This window comes from Plutella xylostella, chromosome 10 (genome assembly GCF_932276165.1).
Source record: "Plutella xylostella chromosome 10, ilPluXylo3.1, whole genome shotgun sequence".
Lineage (NCBI taxonomy): Eukaryota > Metazoa > Arthropoda > Insecta > Lepidoptera > Plutellidae > Plutella > Plutella xylostella.
In genome coordinates this window covers 9943568-9965998 of record NC_063990.1, presented here as the reverse complement: position 1 = coordinate 9965998, position 22431 = coordinate 9943568, and the positions used below count along the sequence as shown (strand labels likewise).

At 37.7% G+C, this 22431-nt stretch overlaps 3 protein-coding genes and 1 long non-coding RNA gene across 4 annotated transcripts; 3 read left to right on the top strand and 1 right to left on the bottom strand.

The window, feature by feature from the left end:
• Positions 1-209: 209 nt before the first annotated feature.
• LOC119693729 (flocculation protein FLO11) lies at positions 210-3327 on the top strand. The gene is made up of 4 exons (XM_048623775.1): positions 210-243; positions 789-940; positions 1073-1187; positions 1856-3327. The coding sequence occupies exons 1-4, from the start codon at positions 210-212 to the stop codon at positions 3325-3327; spliced, it is 1773 nt and encodes a 590-aa protein (XP_048479732.1).
• A 37-nt stretch (positions 3328-3364) lies between these two features.
• On the bottom strand, positions 3365-21584 carry LOC105386664 (laccase-2). The gene is made up of 9 exons (XM_011557273.3): positions 21374-21584; positions 20760-21110; positions 20108-20321; positions 19677-19840; positions 5310-5464; positions 4742-4952; positions 4327-4527; positions 4025-4163; positions 3365-3747 (listed from the first exon to the last, which is right to left on the bottom strand). The coding sequence occupies exons 1-9, from the start codon at positions 21495-21497 to the stop codon at positions 3513-3515; spliced, it is 1794 nt and encodes a 597-aa protein (XP_011555575.3). The 5' UTR covers positions 21498-21584; the 3' UTR covers positions 3365-3512.
• On the top strand, positions 6760-10236 carry LOC119691335. Its single transcript, XM_048623359.1, has 2 exons — positions 6760-7179; positions 7634-10236. The coding sequence occupies exon 2, from the start codon at positions 8686-8688 to the stop codon at positions 10027-10029; it is 1344 nt and encodes a 447-aa protein (XP_048479316.1). The 5' UTR covers positions 6760-7179; positions 7634-8685; the 3' UTR covers positions 10030-10236.
• LOC125489033 lies at positions 13518-14694 on the top strand. The gene is made up of 2 exons (XR_007266685.1): positions 13518-13937; positions 14391-14694. It is a non-coding gene; the product is annotated as an uncharacterized LOC125489033 (long non-coding RNA).
• Positions 21585-22431: the final 847 nt, after the last annotated feature.

Genomic DNA, 22431 nt, shown 5'->3' with positions numbered 1-22431 from the left:
ATGCAATTTTTTCTCCCAATTCAGACGCGTGTTGTCAACTATTGCATTAAATAAATTAGTAATTAATTCAAAGAAAGATAACAGAATAAAAAAAACAATAGAAAATATTTTCGTTTACTTATTATATAAACGATTCTAAGTACTGTAATTGATTACAAGGCAAGGTTCATTGCTGCTACCATCCTACTAAAATTTCTTACTTCTAAAGTATGCATTGGTACATGGCAGGATTCACACTCACAAGTTAGAACCGAGTCCTTATCCGTTACACCACCACAACTCGATGGAAAATCCTTATCTATAATGTTCGGTACACCTGAAAAACAATTCTATAGTGACTTTATAAATAGAAGCAACGATATCAAATATAGCTAATCCTCAAATATCAAAGTCAGCCAAAACCAACGAACTGTGATGAATTTCACTGTAGTAATAGCTATAGTTTTGGCAAAATGTTGGATAATTCTAGCTGGTAGGTAATAAAAAATATTTAATTATTTATTTAAGTTGCACTTTGCGTCATCATCAGTCATTAAATCGAATCATATCGAATATGTATACAGAGTGGAAAATAAACCGGACTCTATCTTAAACTTTTAGTTCTGTAGTCTTTTACAAGCATAAATATAAGTCTAGCAAAATGAGCCAGGTAGTAAAGTTTTCCTACTGATTTTTAAATGCGTCATAAGACTTTACGAATCGAACACAAACCTGTGAATAATAAAATGACCTAGATATTAAGTAAAATAGTTTAAGCTCCCCATCTTTACTTTGATTTATTTAAACAGCTTCTACAAACAGACTGAGAGTTCGAGACGAGAGAATAATCGGTGGCCATGAAGCCAAGCCCAATAGCCACCCTTACATCGTGTCTCTACAATTGAGGTTCTTCTGGGTCCGTGCTCATATTTGTGGTGGCTCCATTTTAACTGAAAACTGGGTAAGCTATAAGAACTGTTTCATTGTTACAATCTGTGATTACTAGTTTAAATACCTACCTCTCGTTTAAGATCCGTTACGCCAAAATCTGTTGTATTGAACCTTAAATTAATATTCATATTGTTTGAAATAGATTCTGACAGCAGGGCATTGTATCACAGAATCATGGATAATTCGGTGGTTACCGATGGACGCCATAGCAGGAGCGCATAACGTAGACAAGTTCGGACCTAAAGCACAAATCGTTGGTATAGATCAGCGCATACCACATCCACTTTACAAAGGGTAAGTTCATTTTCTTTCATTTAGCATTAATGTAAAAGTGGGTGGAGCAAGGCAAATGACATGACAAATGATATAATTTCTTGAGTTAAATTTAACACCTACATATTCTGTTCAGAACTAAGTTTAGCAATAATCTTTCCTTGTTAAATATTCTTCACAATTCAATCAGGCACTTCCATTAATTCTTATGATATAAGATAGAAAGATAAGAGTCTTACTTTATGTACATTAAAATGTATAAATACCTATTCTTTTTACATTTCAAGGGGAATAGGGGCACATGATATAGCTGTGCTTAAAACGAAATTTCCAATAAAATTTACGAAAGCAGTCCAGCCAGTCAATTTGCCACAACCGAACTTTAGATATGAGAATTTGGACTCCTTAAAGCTGAGTGGTTGGGGGGCGCTGCGGACGACGCTGATATTCCCTGACATGCCGACTTATCTTCAAGAGGTCGATTTGACGTATGTGCCCTTCGAAAGTACGTATTATTTTGGACTTTACGAGGAGTTAATATGCTATACTATATAATTTAATGCAACCATTTACTTAATAATTGGCATCATCTACCAATGCCTGTAACCATTGCAAGTGTATCAAAATGTTTTCATTTTTTTTCTATCCTTAGAATGCTACGAAGCTTTTGACAAACTGGCTGAAGATGAAGAAATACCGTTGAATAAAGACTCCAACATGTGTACTGGACCCATTACTGGTGGAGTAGCTGCTTGTAGTGGGGACTCAGGTGGACCATTAGTTTATTATTTCAACACAAAATACGCTACTGCTCGTGGTAGAGCTCTCAGCCATGACTTATCACAACCTAAAGTAAGGCATATCCGTCAATCTGATGATACTACAACGACTGAAGACCCAGATGAAACGTCTACTACAGAGGATGATAGTACAACTACTGAAGATCCTGAAGAGACCTCAACTATGGAGGAGGAGACCATGAGTACTTCGGAAGAATCAGAGTCTGAGAGCACGACTGAGGATGCATCGACAACAGAAGACGAAACAATGGCTGCGGAAGAATCAGAAGAGACTACCACAGAGGAAGAAACGACAACAACTGAGGAAACTTCCACCATGGATGAATGCAGGTCTGCCAAATGTATGAGTGCTGAAGATACAGATGAAGCTACTACTGAAGATCAAACAACGACTACAGATGAACCAGAAGAGACCACCACAGAGGAAGAAACGACAACGACTGAGGAACCAGGTGAGATGTCAACTATGGAAGAATGTAGGTCTGCAAAATGCTTGAGTTCTGAAGATACAGATGAAACTACTACTGAAGATCAAACAACGACTACGGATGAATCAGAAGAGACCACCACAGAGGAAGAAACGACAACGACTGAGGAACCAGGTGAGATGTCAACTATGGAAGAATGTAGGTCTGCAAAATGCTTGAGTTCTGAAGATACAGATGAAACTACTACCGAAGAAGCAGAAGAGACTACTACCGAGGAAGAAACAAATACTACAGAAGAATCAGAAGAAACTACTACAGAAAAAGAAACTACAACTACTGAAGAACCAGATGAGACCTCCACTTTGGAAGAATGTAGATCAGGAAAATGCATGATGCCTGAGGAAGTAGAAGAGACAACGACCCAAAATCAAGAAGAAACTACTACAGAGGAAGAGACCATTGCTACAGAAGAAGAACTATCTGAGACAGAAAGTACAACAACCGAAGATCCAGAAGAGACTACTACCGAAGAAGATACAGCAACTACTGAAGCACCAGAAGAAACCACGTCTACAACTGAATTTCCCACAACAGATGCAGATTCTAGCGAAGAGTATTATTCCTATGAATATCAAGATCTACTCGACTACATTTATGATATATTTTTTGGAAGCGATGAGGAGAGTGACGAAGATAGTGAAGATGATGATGATGACGATGACGAAACGTTACGAAGACAGCCTAAGCTCGTTCAATCAGTTGAAAGAAACGAAGCTATCCCTATGATTCTTGGTGTAGTTTCTTGGGGTGTATCACCATGTGGTGAAAAGGGTGCCCCAACCGTATACACGAAAGTATCATCTCATATCGACTTTATTAATCAACACATCTACTAGGAGTAAATCCATATGGATAACAAATAAAACACTCGTCGCAATTTTCTTGTTTTATTGTTAGAAAAATATAAAAATAAATAAATTATGCTTAAAAACTTAACAGTTACATATTTACCAACTAAATATCAAAGCAGTCTTATTTAGGTGCGTCCAGCACAAATGGATCTTAGAATTACAAATAGTCTTCAATGCAGCAGTACATCAGGTGGTCTGTAGTTGCCACATTTAGGCAAAGAGTCGAGGACTGACTTGGGCAATGTCTGCGGCACATTGACGACGACAGCCGTGGGCAATGAGTACAGACTGCAGGACCTACACTCCAGCATCCAGGCGCCAGGCTGGCTCAGCCGCATCCTGATTATGGTGAACCCCTTGTTTGGTACCACTATGGTATCCTTCAACGGTGGATTGGCAGATTTGCTGAAATTAAACTTGATGTTACTTATGATGCCTATGAGTTGATGGTTATTAGAATAAACAGTGCTGGATGCATGCTGCTATGAATGCTGGATGAGTGTGGCATAGGATGTCATAACAGCGAGGAGGCCTATACCCAGCAGAGATTGACTGTAGGCTGACGATAATTATGATGATGACGACGGCAATACGGATAATGTAGATGATTTGAAACAACCAAATCTGAAATAATCCAAAAACTAATCTATAATCTAGGCACATTGTATAGAGATGTAGGTACCTGACAACATTATTTTCGTTGGTAAATTTAAGAAAATCTGCTTTAGACAGAGGAGTCCGAGCTGGATTTTGCCACGTGGCTACTATCTGCACACTGCTCCCGTGCATGTGGAAAGTGTACGTGTCGTTGCTTCCAAAACCTGCAACATTACGAGGGTTTATACCTTTAGTTACAAGAATAAAAAGAAAAACTTTGTTAGTTTTTCTTCTTAGCATATCGGTGTAAAATTGAGTTTTTCTAGTATGTGTCAGGAAAAGTGGTGAAAGGACTAAGGTATCAGCGTTGGTTAACGTGATTTATACCTTCGTTGACAAGTGCTAGTTCAATGACATCATTTCTCTCCGCATTCAGCACTTGCACACATTGCGGATCCCGACGCTCATCTTCCTCTCCGACTGCGCAGATGGTTTCCGCACGGACCTCCTTAGGGTAGAGTAGCAAGGGAGCGTTCGGGTACAGAAAACTTTTGCCGTTTATTTGGACGACACCATCTGTTCGGAGAGCTGGAAAAAAAAGTTCAATATTATTCTTCATATTCGGATACACAATGCTGACATAGGCCTTTTCCAAAAAGCGTCACTATGTTTCCTATCTTCCTTAGTCAGTCACTACTGAAATCGGACTGGGATGCACAAATAGTCTTTACACACAAAGGTAAATGGTGTAAGTTCAGATATCGGTAATTTTACAAAAAAAATGATATTTTCTTTTTCTTACCAATAGGCGCTGGGAAGAACGGTTTCTTAGGCATTGCGTCACTTATGTATCGGAAATCATTAGGCTCGTCTTTGAGATCATTAGTTCTATCAACTCCCAAATAAACAGATTTTATTGTTTCTGCCCCGTAATCAGTTTCTTCGTTTAGTGACTCCAAACCTTGTCCATGTATTGCTGATGAAGGATCCATTTCAAAACTGTAGTCGTTCTTCTGTAAATTATAATAAATAGTTTTAGAATGGACTGTAATGGTAAGGTATTAATTTAAAACCTTATTTATGATTAGACCGTTCAACGCCGTCACAGTTAATGTTTAACAAGAGAATAATAACAATTTTATTGTTCACAGTATCCATGTTTTATCAAAATTGGTTAGGCTTTCCAAAAGCGATCTTCTTCTTCTTAAATTCAAGACCCTTGTTCTTGTCGGTGTAGTTCCCGCAAGCGATAAGTGATTTAAAATCTTAATCTAAAGTTTTAATCTTAGTTTAAAATTCAAAATAAGAAGGGAATTCCCATAGCTACATTCAATTCGACTATCACCAGTAATTTCTTTCAATAAACCCACCTCGTCATCCACCAGCATGGCAGTATAATTGAACCCGGAGTAGAGCAGCATGGCTCTAGCGTTCAGACCTGCGCATGCGCCTCCGTAGCCCCGCGCCCGCGCCCAGTACCCGCCCGCGGGTTGAGACGCGCGGACAACGATGTCCATTCTTTCACCTGGAATAAATGTTTAAGGATATGAGCACTTTTACCCCAGAATTCATAGAGCTTATTGACACCTTAAAATAGGCTAAAACAAAAAAGAGCGTTTACAGATGGTGGCTGAGACGAGGTCACCTCCAGATTTCAGAGGGTAAACTGTAAAGCTAAACTCGACTGCTTCCCCAGCCATGCCCCGGACTATAATTTATCATCCGACCCGACTGGCAGACGACCATAGACAAAATGATAGGCTGGATGGAGCCGAGGAATAAACCAAACATTCATTTAATCTGCTCCATACAAAGATTATTTTAAAATTCGCAAGATAGATCAGTAGGTCTTTCTAAATTACTGGCCATGTCTATAAACAATAAGAATGATCATTAATCATCTATTTTTATCATAATGGGGTGCAGATCAGTTTACTAGTAGGTAATCCATCATTTCTAAATACGAATATGGACTTTCTAATTTCACCCTGAAGTACCGAATGAGGAATTATTTAGGTTTGTCTTTATTTTTATAGATGTAAAATTTTAAGGTAGCTAATCAATCTTGCGTTGTTTAACCTTCATCAAAATCATTACAAATAATATACGATACGAAGTAGCATTTATGATAGTTATTAAAAATGTATTAATGCAACATTTAACTTTATATATTGCTGTAAGTAACACACACACGCACACACGCCTTGTACTAATGTACTCCCTTTCGGGGTAGGCAGAGGTGCATTGCTGCACCCACTGTAACGTAGCGTTACGAAACGCCTTAAACTTAGTACCTTATTATACCTATTCTAACTTATAATAAATAAAACCTAAAACCTAATTTTAATAAACCTAATAAATAAACATACTTTAATTAAGTGATCTAGTTCTATTACGATAAGTGATAATAAAAGTGTAGGTTCTAAAGTACGTTCTCACCGACAAACCGTTTCCAATTATAAGTAGCGAATAGTTTCGTCCACTCGCGACGTCACCCTTTGTTCACCTTAGATCTAGCGATAAGCGACCGGCCGACTACGGGAGGGGCGCATTGATTTGCACGGCGATCAGTCTCTGCTCACCGCTCTGGCAACTAGCCGCTCATAATAAATATCATACGTACCTTGTCTGCGAGTACCTAACTCGTCAAATCTAGACGTTAATATTTTTTATAAGCGGCTAGTTGCCAGAGCGGTGAGCAGAGACTGATCGCCGTGCAAATCAATGCGCCCCTCCCGTAGTCGGCCGGTCGCTTATCGCTAGATCTAAGGTAATGTAACGTATATGTAACGTAGCGTTACGAAACGCCTTAAACTTAGTACCTTATTATACCTATTCTAACTTATAATAAATAAAACCTAAAACCTAATTTTAATAAACCTAATAAATAAACATACTTTAATTAAGTGATCTAGTTCTATTACGATAAGTGATAATAAAAGTGTAGGTTCTAAAGTACGTTCTCACCGACAAACCGTTTCCAATTATAAGTAGCGAATAGTTTCGTCCACTCGCGACGTCACCCTTTGTTCACCTTAGATCTAGCGATAAGCGACCGGCCGACTACGGGAGGGGCGCATTGATTTGCACGGCGATCAGTCTCTGCTCACCGCTCTGGCAACTAGCCGCTCATAATAAATATCATACGTACCTTGTCTGCGAGTACCTAACTCGTCAAATCTAGACGTTAATATTTTTTATAATTCCTCAAATAAGTGTTTATACGTTGTTCCCATCTGGGTAAGTTGTGCAAACCTTCTTATGTTAGTAATTAGCTGTGTATCATTGTGTTTAATGCTGTGCATTTTTTAAATATAAAACCGTTGACCTTTTGTCATTGAAAATAACCGTTGGTTAAATTAGTGCCTTGCCTTTTGCTTATTACAGTGCTTGTTTTCTATTTCTTGTATGAATGCATACCTAAGTATGCACTGGATCTAGTGATTTAATGAACTATGAGAATAGTCTTAATCTCGTAGTTGCATATATTTTAGTTACATTGTAAATTATCTTACCTAACTTAATCATTCATCAATCATCATGTACTTTACATTACTGTTCATAACGCCACCTTTATTCCTTTTGCCTTTGGAAAAGCTAAGCAGTATTTCTAGACTTCCCGTACGAACCTAAGGCTAACTTGCCATCCGTATCGCTGCTGGAATCTAATCGCTTCCTTGCTCTGCGATTCCAGGAACAACTACCGGACCGATTAAATCGGCCAATCTAGTTCCGGACCACGGAAGACTCACCCTGGGCGACTGTCCCGGGCTTCCCCTCCCGCTACCTGAGTAGCTGACCTCGTCGGATCCCTCGACCCCGACGTGGACCTGGACCTGGAGCTGCACCTGGACCTGGACCTGGACCTGCACTTCGACAGGAAGCCAAGGAGAGTGCGGTATTTCTGGACCGAACCAGTGCGCGTGTGACACCATTGACCTTGGCCTAACCGACGACCTATCTACCTACTTATTTAAAATAAATCTTTTTAAACTAAATTATGTTCGTCCTTTTATTTCCTCACCTGTAGGATTTATTTAGGCGACAATGGCGCCCATAGACGTGGTTTTAAGGTCAAGAGGGTCATACCGTACTGCGTAGGTATACTCTTAGTTATTCATGGTGTTGGATTTCATTGGTGTGCTGTTATTTTATTTTGTTGTTTCTCAACTAGTGTACCCCTACGAAAACCCTAGTTTCATTTCCTTGGTTTAATCGTTTTTACGCCGTTTTTTTAAAGTACCACAAAATTTACTTTTATTATGGTATGTTTGTTTCGGCACACTAGTTGAGATATATGTTGTTTCGCCTGTCTTTGCCTGTCCATTATATTTTTTTGTGATTTTTCCTTTTTTATTTTTTTTCCTTATTGCACTATTACTACACTCGTCGTGGTGTACAATTATTGTTATTTTTTTTTCTAAAAAAAAATTACAATAATAGCTGGTTTTTGTACATATACTTTTAAGTTTTTTTTTTTTCTTCTTTATATTGTGTATTTTATAGGTACATATTTTGTAGAGCGGTTTGTACCGTAATTTTTTTCCGGCTGTTTTCTGTTTTTTTTTGGGTGTTCTGTTTGTTTTCTTTTTGTGTTTTGATTGTGTTCTCTTATATATACTTTTTTGTTCTCCTTTTTATATTGTGTATTATAAATATTTGTTCATTGGTTTTGCACAACATACCTAGTTACTGCTTATAAAAATTTTTTCTTGCGCTAGAACTAAAAGGTCCCTACTGGATAATATGGCTTATCCTATAAAATTTTTACTCTTACAAAAGTCGGAATTAATGTATGAGGTTGCTATACGTGGTGAAGATCCATCCGATAAAGTAGAGAGTTTACGCAAACAAGTTACCAAATTAACTCAATTATATCCACCTGATGATATTCTTGATTCGGTTTATAGTTTTGAGGATGACGTTAAGGGTTTACAAGAAACTCTTGCTAAAATAAAAACGAATATCGAGTCCTTGAACATAAATTATGTTGAATCGCTACTCAATAGAACTAGATCACTATTAAATCACGTGTTTTATAGATTACAGCGAATAGAGAAACCGAACTTATCTGAACAAAAGAATATAATAAGTAGTGTTCTTAAAACCTACGAGAAATGTTTTTCTGCCTTCTCACTTTTATCACAGAAAACTGTTAGTGAGCCAAACACTATGCAAGACACTGCCGCGTCAAATGAGGATATAGTTGCTAGTAAACTTGATCAATCTGATCTTAAAATCTCCGTGACTTGTGATCGTGGAGTTTCTAATGACCTCAAACAATTGAAATATGATGGAAAAACCTGTGTCCGTTCTTTCATTCAAAGACTCGAAGAGTTCCGTGAGTCGAAAAACATCTCGGAGTCAAAAATGCTAGCCTCTGCGGTTGATATTTTAACTGGCGATGCATTACACTGGTATCGTAGTGTCAAAAGTAAAATACATGACTGGAACACTCTAGTTTCACGTCTCAAAGCTGATTTTGATATACTAGACTATGATTATCGTATGTCTTCTGAAATACGGGATCGAACCCAAGGGGATGGTGAATCTATCACTATCTATTTATCAATAATGGAAGGCATGTTTTCGCGTCTTAGCAATCCCTTGAGCGATGAAGATAAATTAGAAATAATTTTACACAACATTCGTCCATGTTACTCGACAATAATTGCTGCGAGCCCTTCTTTAAAGTCTGTGGATGACTTAAGGGTTATTTGTCGGAATTATGAACATATTAAGGTTCGCTCCGATAATTATAGGGAACCACCTTCTGTGAGCTCTAAAACGTTAGCGCCTGAGTTTGCCTATCAGTCTCAACATAAAAAATACAATAATACACAGAGCAAACAATATTTTAACAAATCTAAGCCTTTCCAATCTTTTAAACCTGAATCTAGTCCGGTTTTCGAGGTTCAAGCCGCTGAAACTGCTGCGGTGTCTAAACCTGAGAAGTATTGCCAGCGTTGTCGCGTCAACACTCACTCAATGAAGGAATGTACGGCAGAACGTACAATCTTCTGCTTCAAATGTGGTATGAAGGACGTACGTCTACCTGAATGCCCTAAATGCAACGGGTCAAAAAACTAAATAATGAAAATTGTGGAGAACCAGCAGCTATTTATTTTGATATCTCGGAATGGAATAAATGGCTGTTGACCATTAAGAGTTTCTTTACAACTCATTCTATTTCCCCAATTTTCAATTCAAAACCGAGTGAAGACCCACGTCCCTATGTCAAAATACGAATCAACAATACTGATGATCTTGATATGTACGGTTTGCTTGATTCTGGCTCATCTGTAACAATCCTTGGTAGGGATTCTCACAAGCGTCTTCTTCAATATGATTTGACTATGTGTACTGATGACATAATCACAGTTACTGCTGCAGGTGGTCAGAAGATAACCTCACTAGGTTTTATGCTTCTGCCGGTTTCATTTGAGGAAAAGTTTTCTCTCATAAAAGCTCACATTGTTCCCGAGATCGATACTACTCTTATACTAGGTATAGATTTCTGGACTCAATTTGACTTGTGCCCGAAGTACCTCTCAAACTCTGAGAACTTGTTTCAGACTGATCCTGGCTTGTCAGAAATCTCTTCTGAAGTTCACCTTCATGCGTACGATAACCTCGATAGTGCCCAAAAACAGATAGCTGACGATGTTTTGGAGCAATTTAAAGATATATCCTTTGGTGAGAAAGGCTTAGGTAGAACTCAGTTGATCACTCACAAAATCAACACCGGTGATGCGGAGCCTATCAGACAGCGATACTATCGTATGTCTCCGGAGAAGCAACGCATCATTACGGAACAAGTTGATGAGATGCTTGCATTGGACGTGGTCGAACCTTGTGAAAGTCCTTGGTCTTCACCCGTCTTGGTTGTTGGCAAGAAGGATGGTAAACCTCGCTTTTGCCTCGATAGTCGGAAACTTAATGCTGTCACCAAGAAGGACGCTTATAATCTTCCTTATGTAAGTGAGATCTTGGACAACCTGAAAGATGCTAGATACCTCTCTAGCATTGATTTATCTAAATCGTTTTGGCAAATTTTGATAGATGAGCCAGATCGCGAAAAGACAGCATTTTACGTGCCTGGGCGTGGTAGCCTCATGTTCAAAGTAACAGCCTTTGGACTTACTAACGCTCCAGCTACACAGCAAAGACTTGTGGATATGTTGTTTGGTCCCGAGTTTGAACTAAAAGTCTTCGCTTATTTAGATGATTTTATCATCATAAGTAAAACCTTTGAAGAGCACGTATCTTTGCTTCAACGCGTGCTCGATAAACTGCGCTCAGCTAACCTTACTGTGAACCTTGATAAGTGTCAGTTTTTTCGTAGCAAACTTCGTTATCTTGGCTACATTGTCGATGCTCAGGGCCTTCGTACTGATCCAGAGAAAGTTGAGGCTATACTGAATTATCCTACTCCAACAACTAGGAAAGAGGTAAAACGCTTCCTCGGTACCGCGTCTTGGTACAGGCGTTTTATCCCGCATTTCAGTACGGTTGCTGGTCCACTTAACAGCCTGACATCGACGAAAAAGAACTCGCCTCCTTTTCAGTGGACTCCTGAAGCTGATAAAGCTTTCTTGGAGCTCAAATCCCGGCTGGTCCAAGCACCTGTCTTGGCCTGCCCTAACTTTGACTATCCTTTTGAGGTTCACACTGATGCCAGTAACTTTGGGATCGGCGCGATGCTGGCTCAGACCATTGATGGTGTCGAACACCCAGTTGCCTACATGAGTCGTAGTCTCAACAAAGCAGAAAGAAACTACAGCACAACAGAACGAGAGGCCCTTGCTGTGCTTACCGCTTTAGAACATTGGCGTTGCTACTTGGAAAATGGTAGTACCTTCAGTATTTTCACAGATCACGCGGCACTTAAGTGGTTTCTTTCTCTTTCGAATCCTACTGGGCGTCTCGCTAGGTGGGGTGTCCGTCTTTCCTCGTTTAACTTCGAGATCAAACACCGTCGTGGCAAAGACAACGTGGTCCCTGACGCTCTTTCAAGAGCCTTTCCTACAGATGCCATTACCAGCAGTAGTAATGATGTAGTTTCTTCTCCCCCTACTACAAAAGACCCCTGGTATCTTAAAATCTATAAAGGCTGTCAAGAATCTCCCATCAGTTTCCCTAACTATAGAGTGGAAAATAATACCTTGTACAGGCATATGAAAAACAAAATTGTTTTAACCTCGGAATTTGACTGGAAGCAGGTTGTTCCTTTAGAACAGCGAGAGAATGTCCTTAACGAATGTCATTCAGAACCTATAGCTGGACATTTCGGCGTGTTTAAGACATATAAACGCTTAGCACTTCGTTTTTATTGGCCTGGCATGTATGCTGATGTGGTTGGTTTTATCTCTCGGTGTGACACCTGTCTTGCATACAAACTGCCTACTCATGGCACCTTAGGTAAAATGGGCAGGCCTAAGGATGTTTCTAGACCTTTTCAGGTACTCTCTATCGATCTGGTTGGACCCCTACCTAATACTCGGAAACAGAACAACTACATCTTTGTTGTGACTTGCTGTTTTTCCAAGTATTGTTTTATATTCCCACTCCGTAGAGCTACTGCGGATTTAGTGACCAAGCATTTGGAAAATGATGTTTTCCTAGTACATGGTATACCTCAAACTGTTGTCCTGGATAATGGCTGTCAGTTCATTAGCCATGAGCTTGACAGGCTGTTCAAAAAATATAAAGTGCCTAATGTACATTTTACCCCTAAATATACCCCACAAGTAAACACTGTGGAGAGATATAACAAAACTATTGTTACTGCTGTGTCTACTTTTGTAAACAATGATCACAGAACATGGGATTTGAATTTACCTCAAATTCAGTTTGCCATCAATAATTCGGTGAACGAAACTACCGGGTACTCTCCTGCATTCTTGGTGCATGGCCGTGAATTGGTAACCTGCGGGTCACATTATTTGGAGAATGATGACTCAAAGGACATGGTTTTTCTTCCAAGAGATGCTTACGCTGAGAACTTAGGTCACTTGGCTGGTATTTTTGATGAAGTTCAAGCTGCACTATGGCAAGCCCATGCTAAGAATAGTCAGCGATACAACTTACGTCGTAAAGATGCTGAATTTAACGTAGGGGATATCGTGTGGAAGCGCTGTTACTTCCAAAGTGACAAAGACGCTTATTTTGCTAAGAAGTTGGCCCCCAAGTATCAAAAATGTCGCGTAAAACATAAGCGCTCACCATTAGTTTATATCCTCGAGGATATGAATGGTCGGGATTTAGGTGTTTGGCATATTAAAGACCTAAAAATTGTAAATACTCGGCTAAGAGAATAATATTTTTAGATTAGCAGTTAGATTTTTTTCTTGTGTCATACTTGTTGTATTTATTGAAAGTATGACATAAATTGTATAGATTTTGCATATAAAAAAAAACTTAAGAATATTATTAGTAATCATTGTAAATAGTTTTAAATAGATCATTATTTTTATTTTTTAGTTTAGCTGTCTATTTATCGTATTTTACTGAGGTAAAATACTCTTGTAGGTGAGGGGGTAATGTAACGTAGCGTTACGAAACGCCTTAAACTTAGTACCTTATTATACCTATTCTAACTTATAATAAATAAAACCTAAAACCTAATTTTAATAAACCTAATAAATAAACATACTTTAATTAAGTGATCTAGTTCTATTACGATAAGTGATAATAAAAGTGTAGGTTCTAAAGTACGTTCTCACCGACAAACCGTTTCCAATTATAAGTAGCGAATAGTTTCGTCCACTCGCGACGTCACCCTTTGTTCACCTTAGATCTAGCGATAAGCGACCGGCCGACTACGGGAGGGGCGCATTGATTTGCACGGCGATCAGTCTCTGCTCACCGCTCTGGCAACTAGCCGCTCATAATAAATATCATACGTACCTTGTCTGCGAGTACCTAACTCGTCAAATCTAGACGTTAATATTTTTTATAATTCCTCAAATAAGTGTTTATACGTTGTTCCCATCTGGGTAAGTTGTGCAAACCTTCTTATGTTAGTAATTAGCTGTGTATCATTGTGTTTAATGCTGTGCATTTTTAAATATAAAACCGTTGACCTTTTGTCATTGAAAATAACCGTTGGTTAAATTAGTGCCTTGCCTTTTGCTTATTACAGTGCTTGTTTTCTATTTCTTGTATGAATGCATACCTAAGTATGCACTGGATCTAGTGATTTAATGAACTATGAGAATAGTCTTAATCTCGTAGTTGCATATATTTTAGTTACATTGTAAATTATCTTACCTAACTTAATCATTCATCAATCATCATGTACTTTACATTACTGTTCATAACGCCACCTTTATTCCTTTTGCCTTTGGAAAAGCTAAGCAGTATTTCTAGACTTCCCGTACGAACCTAAGGCTAACTTGCCATCCGTATCGCTGCTGGAATCTAATCGCTTCCTTGCTCTGCGATTCCAGGAACAACTACCGGACCGATTAAATCGGCCAATCTAGTTCCGGACCACGGAAGACTCACCCTGGGCGACTGTCCCGGGCTTCCCCTCCCGCTACCTGAGTAGCTGACCTCGTCGGATCCCTCGACCCCGACGTGGACCTGGACCTGGAGCTGCACCTGGACCTGGACCTGGACCTGCACTTCGACAGGAAGCCAAGGAGAGTGCGGTATTTCTGGACCGAACCAGTGCGCGTGTGACACCATTGACCTTGGCCTAACCGACGACCTATCTACCTACTTATTTAAAATAAATCTTTTTAAACTAAATTATGTTCGTCCTTTTATTTCCTCACCTGTAGGATTTATTTAGGCGACACCACTTTTCGCCAGAGTGTTATGTCAGTCCCAATGTAATAGGGGGCGGGCCTATTGCCATTTTACGGGCATATCCAAGACCCGAGAACAAATATCTGTGTTTAAACAAATATCTGCCCCAGCCGGGAATCGAACCCGGGACCTTTTATGGAACTTTTGGGAACTTTTATGTTTTCCTAAAATTAGAGTAAAATTTTCAACCTCTCTCAAACATAAATGGTTATCGAAAGGGTTGAAAAAATGTTCTAGGAGAAAACGAGAACTTCTGTGGAACTATAGACGAAGTCACTCAAAAGAATCAAAGATAAAATTCAAAGAGTATGCCAAGAGGTTTAAAGCCATAATAAAACTAACCCAAAAATCACAAAATAATTATTTTATAAACACTTCTGACAATAAATGCAAAGCTACGTGGAATATCATAAACAAATCCAAGTCAAGAAATATGAAGGAATATATAAACAAAATAAATGATAACGGACATATACTTACTGACCCACGTGACATATCTCAATCTTTCAATAATTACTTTATTAATCAAATTTCATTAACTGACATAAATACAAATTCTAATAACTCAATAAAATTCAATACAAATAATAATAATTCTAATTCTCTATTCATGAAACCGACAACTCCAGATGAAATATTTACAATAATAAAATCATTAAAAAATACAAAAAGTACAGGCTATGACGAGATTACTACTGATATAATTAAACGTGTTGCCCCTGTTATTGCGCCAGTGCTAAGCCACAGTATCAATATTTGTATAAATGAAGGGACATATCCCGATGAACTAAAAGTTTCAATTATAATACCATTATTTAAGAAAACAGACAAGGAAAATATGAACTACTATAGGCCCATAGCATTGATACCTATACTATCGAAAATTTTTGAAAAGGTGATCTACCAACGATTGAATTCATACATGGAGAAATATGAAATGTTCTCACCAATGCAAATGGGATTTAGAAAAAACAAATCAATAAATAAGGCAATATATGAATTTTTAATGACTGTACTAAATAGCATGGATAAACGTATACCTGTAGCAGCCCTTTACATGGACCTAACAAAGGCTTTTGACTATGTGAATCACGACATTTTACTGAATAAACTAGATAAATACGGAGTGCGAGGAACAGCACAAAATCTAATTAAATCATATCTGACAAATAGAACACAAAAGACCCAAATCAATCGTATATGCACAAAATCTAAAACTGAAACAGCTTACTTCTCAGATAGTAAAGAGAATAGATTAGGCGTCCCACAAGGTAGCGTATTAGGGCCATTACTATTTATCATCTACATCAATGACCTACCTCAAGTTACAGAACACCCAATGGTTCTATTCGCTGATGACAGCACAGTACTATTTAAAGACGATAAAGAATCAAATTAGGAAAATAACATAAATAATACTCTTACAGACATAATTCATTGGCTTTATAACAATAAACTATTAATTAATCTGGGCAAAACTAAAATAATGACATTTAAACAACGGATAAATAATAAAACTATTGACATAAAATACAATGATAATAAAATTGAAGAAACAGAAGTGACAAAATTTTTGGGGCTTTATATTGACAGGAACATTACTTGGCAAGCACAAACTGACCACATTTGCTCAAAATTAAACACGTTTTCGTACGCCCTACATAATTTAAGTAAAGTTGTAAGTGAGGGAACAGTAGTTACTGCCTATAAAGGGTATGTAGACTCCATTCTCCGTTATGGAATTATATTCTGGGGTAATGCGACCAACAAAGATTCTGTTTTCAAATCCCAAAAAAGGTGTATTCGCGCAATAGGAAAAATTACAAGCACAGAATCCTGTAAACAATTGTTTAAAAAATACAAAATACTTACATTTCCCTCTTTGTATATATTAGAAATGGCTATATTTGTGAAATTAAATTTTAATAGTTTCGGTCACTTTAGAAGCCTGCGTTACGGTAGCAAGGTGAGTGCTCCTCGCCATGTTACAGCCTTATATAGGAAAAATATTTTTGGAATGGCTCCCACTATTTTCAACAAGCTACCTAAAGCCATAAGAGATGCACAGGACATCCAACTGTTTAAGACTAAACTTAAAAACTATTTACTGGACAAAATATACTATAGCGTTAACGAATACCTATCCGATACACAATGAGTAAATCGAAATTATAATAATGGACCTAATTATAATTATTTTTGAAATCATTATATTTAATTAATTATTTGTTTCTGCATGACTGCATGATAGATATAATGAAGTACTTACTATACTTATAATATTTGTATGCCATGTTGGCTGATTTACGGTGAAACAATATTTTTGTAATTTTACACCTTACTTCTGACCTGTGAATCACAAATAAATGACTTTGAACTTTGAACTTTGAACTTTGACCATCGGCTCAGTAGTCACTACGCCATTCGGTCGTCTATTGCTGTAAGTAAATATTTCAGTTTTAATCATTTTAAGTTTTAAAGATTAATTGACCTTTTTTGTTTTAAAAAATAAATACATTCTTGGCATATGCAATTTTGCAACGTTGTATTGATTTGTTAGTACATTGTAGAGTGAAGAGGCTTGTAAGGAAAGTGAAATGACAACAAGAAACGGGGCGTCTCGTCGGACGTGACCTTAAACTCTACTCTCCGGAGTATCTCTCGTAGTGTACTACAGTCTGTTCACTGATGTTAGTGTAAAGTTTATCGACATGTACCTAATTGATGTTTAGTATGTTTAACTTTTGTTTCTTTATTAAGTCGGTATTTTTGTTTAGTTTAGTTTGAAAGATTTTAGGTACTTAATTTATTTCGGCACATTTCCAAAAACTAAATGACATAATTCTTATAACTATAACTAAATAATAAACACTAATCTAGAAAGAAAATGCTGGCCAGATCGCCGCTGTCGGGTAGGGTAAGTACCCAAGAAGCTCGCCGCGTTAACTCGCTGTATGGCGATGCTGCTTTAAAATATTGTTTTTTACAGTTTCAATATTCGACGTTCCATTAAATTAATTAGTAGCGTACCTATCTAAAATATCTACTTTGCTTGAGCTCTTGAGTAGTTAAGCAATATAAAGCGCAAGAAAAAGTTGTCCAATTTATAGGGTTTATTTCAAGCTCTACATAGCAAATTTAATCCATGCTTATTGTTTTACATACTTACTTATTTTTTTATTACTTTTTAACCTTTTCTTGTAAATGTATGTGTTGTTTCTGTGTGTAGAGCAATGTTATATTTTAATAAAGTTTTCCCTCAATCTTTTCAGTTTTACAATTACCTAACGGTCACGCTATAGTGAGTGGACTAACTTTTCTATTCAATACCCACACCTTTCTCTTTAATGGAGAAACGATACAGGCTTAACCATTACTTTCATTCTTATTATGTTCTTTATTTATTTTTATTATATTTATGTCTAGTCATTGCAATTTTTTCCAATGGTAAGTGAAATTTTAACAAGTAGATATAAATATAAAATCTCTCAACAGGCTATTCTATTCTATTCTATTCTATTCTCTGTGGGGGTGTAAGTACCTGCACCTGGCTCTCTCGAATGGAACCTTTGTGCATATCCCCAAGGTCTAAACTGCCTTCCTAAGCTTGGACCATTTCCCCACCACGCTGGTCCACTGCGGGTTGGTGGGTTCACATATCTAGATGTGCTAGATCTAGATATGCAGGTTTCCTCACGATGTTTTCCTTCACCGTAAGAGCGATGGTATACATTGTACTTAAGTTAAAAGAACTCATTGGTACATGTCAGCGCCGGGATCGAACCCGCATCTCTTGCGTGAGAAGCGGGCGCTTACCCGACTGAGCTACCACCGCTCACTCTCAACAGGCTATATTTTTTATCTTGTTCGTTGATCATACATTTATGCTAAGTATTTACGATTAATTCTAGTATAATATCAACGTGAATTTCATAACTGGATTTTAATAAGAAATAGTTTTCACAGTTCCCACGCGAAGAAATGTGATCCGTATCATACCTACATAACTACCTTTATACTCAGCTTACTATGCAGGAAGTAGCTGAAGGCAGGAAGTTAGATTAGAACGTAATCTAACTACCCTTTAATGACGTTTTGAGGAAAAGTCACGTAATTCAGCTGTAGTTTACACAACTGTCACTTTCTAATTGTTAAATCCATCTTTAGGCCCTGATGATTGAAATAATTGTTACGGGGCTGCCATCACTGTGACTCGCCATTGTGTATCAATTTACACTTTCTCCCAATTTCTCTATACTATTTAGAAGATTTGCTTTATCATTGTAGATAATAAGTGAATTTTCTTTTTCTATTTACAAATAATAATGTATAACATACAACCTACCTAGGATAACAGCAAGCAACTAACTTATAAAACCTCACCATGTAACCTAGTTTTAAAACACAAAAATTGTTAATATCTGTTAAGTTAGTTTAAGTTTACTGTAACCTTTTTTGTGAAATAAATACATTATTATTATTATTATTTACAAAGCCATAAAAACACTGTTTCACAGCTCTGTCGCCTTACCTACTTAGTCTATCACATTCATTATAATATTAATAAAGATTATTGGTACTTTATGCAAGCTTTTGTCGACTATTGAAAGCACAATGAGCTTGCAATTTGCTTTCATTTTGAATTAAATATTAAACAATTCTGTCATCAACTCATCATGTATGAAGTGCACTAATTACTTTTCTATTGCAAAAAAAAATATTGATACAGATACCAATTACTTTTTCAATTTCAAACACATAGCTATTAGATACATCAATAATAGAAATTTCAGCGTTGTCATGTTATAATACCTGCCAATCACTTGATACAGCACTAGTTATAGAAATTAAAGTATTGATTGCATTTGATCTTACTATTTCACCCTCAAGGGTCATAATTGCGTGTACAAGTTCCGTATTACCTGGATACAGCAGTATGTGTTCTGCCGTGACTGGTTTGACAGGATTTCCGTCGGTAGCGATTGCAGTGACATGGTGAGCGTCGATGCTGTAGACCACAGGACACTCCGCTGCTATTGCGTTGATCAGCCGCAATCGATACGCAAAGTTTTCCATTACAAATATTCTGCAACACAATCGTTTTCATTGAGTGGTTTCTATGTCTCGTACACGCAGTTTTGAAAGCCCAAGCCTGATAGGTACGCATTTTCTTTATTGTTATTAGTAATTTTAAGAGATAAACATCATCATTCACTAACCATTATATTGTCCATTGCACAAATTCTTGCATTACGTTTAAAATGGAATTTAGGCGTAATCTGTGAGCAGATTTCTGATGCATAGATTTCCGCATTCAATCCACAAAATACCAGATTCAAGGATAACCACTTACTTAGCTATATCCGTATCTCCGTTTATGTTAAGAGCTGTGGGTTTGATTTCGCTCAAGTTTTCCAGATTTCCCGTGAGGGTCTCCGGGAAGTCAGCTGAGATGATGAGGGTGTGCTCCTCGCTGCGGTCGTAGTGGTACAGGTCCACGTGGGGCTCGAAGGGCGCTGGCTGGTTCACTATCAGAGCCCCGAAGATGCCGTCGCTTTGGTGTTGCACTAGAATAAGAATAAACAGTAAAGTTCATAGAACAAAATATGAACTATTATGAGGATTTAATTATAGTCCGATAAGAGTTACGACGGATACGTACCCGATTACTAGAGATACTCATTTAGATTCCAATCCTTTTACAAAATGTAAGCATACTGGATATACAATACAGGGTTCTTGGATAAAGTATTTTGGATACGAGGTCACTTTTGAAAACATTTTCCCATGGGATTTCCGAGATAAAACGTAAAACATATTTTATCCAGTTTTAGCATCATGCACACCGAGTTTCATAAAAATCTGTTCTGTAGTTTTTACGTGTAAGAGTAACAAACATACACAAATACAAAATATGGACTTAATAAGTACCTACATTTTAAAATATTTGTTGTATTAAATAATTTAAAATGCTAATATCCTTTTCTTTGTATGTGTGAACTAACCTGAATCGGCGTGATAGAAGAAGGTCCCAGGCTTCGAGGCTCGGAAGGCATACTTATACTTGGAGCCGAAGCCTATAGGACACTGCGTCACCATCGGAACTCCATCCATAAACGGAGTCCCTTTCTGCTCCACCCCATGCCAGTGCAAGGCTATATCCTGATCAGGAATCCTGTTCTCCACTTCCACCACTATTATATCATTCATACAAACATTTATAGATGGTCCTGGGACCATGTCGTTGATAGAAATGATGGTTTTGCCATCGTCATTGACGGTTGGTTGTATGCGAAATTTGTATTCGCATTTTCGCGGCTTGACATTCAACTTGCAAGGTCTGTAGCAAGAGTTATCTGAAATCATATTTTTATTGAGTTTAAAAATTTGTAGGTTATCGGAATACATAAATACGTCCAGTTTTATATAATAATCATAATATGCCTATTCCATTAGCCCCCATCCTGTATGATCCCGTTTATTGTAATGTAAGTAGCTTGTTTCCTGTTCTACTGCTGGGCAGGCCTTAAGGATTCAAAAATAAAGTTTATATTTGCATTTGTAAACATATAGTAGTCTAGTAGTCTAAATATTCAAGATGTCACTGAAATTCACTTACCGATGCTCCTAGTTGTATCTTCTAGAAGGACATTAGCACTGGCCGGCAAAACGCTGTCGATAGAAGCTTTGCCATTATCACTGAAGTTTGTTACGACAAGCAAACAAAACACTAACAACCTCATTGCTACTAATTGTCTCAGACTTATATTAATTTATAACATAAGGTATTATTTTTATCTCATAATAAAAATACAACATAAATTCACAAGTTTTCGTTTAAAATGTATGAAGCGGACATCTCCATCGGTGCCACAAACTGTACTGGCCAAGGTAACTATTTCGACAGTCGCACGTTGCAACTTCACATTCAGGGTGGCCTCTATATGATGAAAAACTAAGTTTCGGACCGCTGCTGCGCGAGCCACGACTCTACCTCGTTGTATTAAACCTTCTGATTGCACGACAGCTCTCGTTCGTTCATTTTTCGTCAGTATAGAGTGACCCCCAGGTTCATAGTCCCCCGGTGTTGAGCTTGTAGCATCGCCGTTTGCACTGTAACTCAGCTCGTTAAAGACTGTATTGGTTTGATGTTCAAAGTCACTTCACTAATTCAGAGGACAAGGCATTTTGTAGGTGCATAGGGGACCGGCGAACTGGTGAGTAAAATCAATAAATTTATTGTAAAACCTTCATATTTCCACACTTTATCAGAGATATTTGGTTAATGTTACGTCGAATAAACCCATATTCTATTGTTTTGTAGTAGACACAGGTTATCGGTATCTTATTACAGATACCAGGAATATCATTCAACAAAAAATAATATTATGTAATTAATTAACTATAATTCCACCTCCCAGACATTGTGTTTTTGACATTCGAAATTCGTTAGATGTATTAAATTTTGATGTCTGCAAAGCCAACCCAACTTTACTTAGCCCTCTTAGAGGTAATCCGATAGGGGATTCACTGAAATGTTACCGATAGGGGTGCTACTGATCAAGATGTCATACAAAATTGCGGTGACCGTTATCGCGTATCGACCAGTGTCAAAAAAAATCTAGCACAGCAGGTGGCCTAGTAACTCTGAGAGGGGCCAGATTTCTTTCCCCCAGA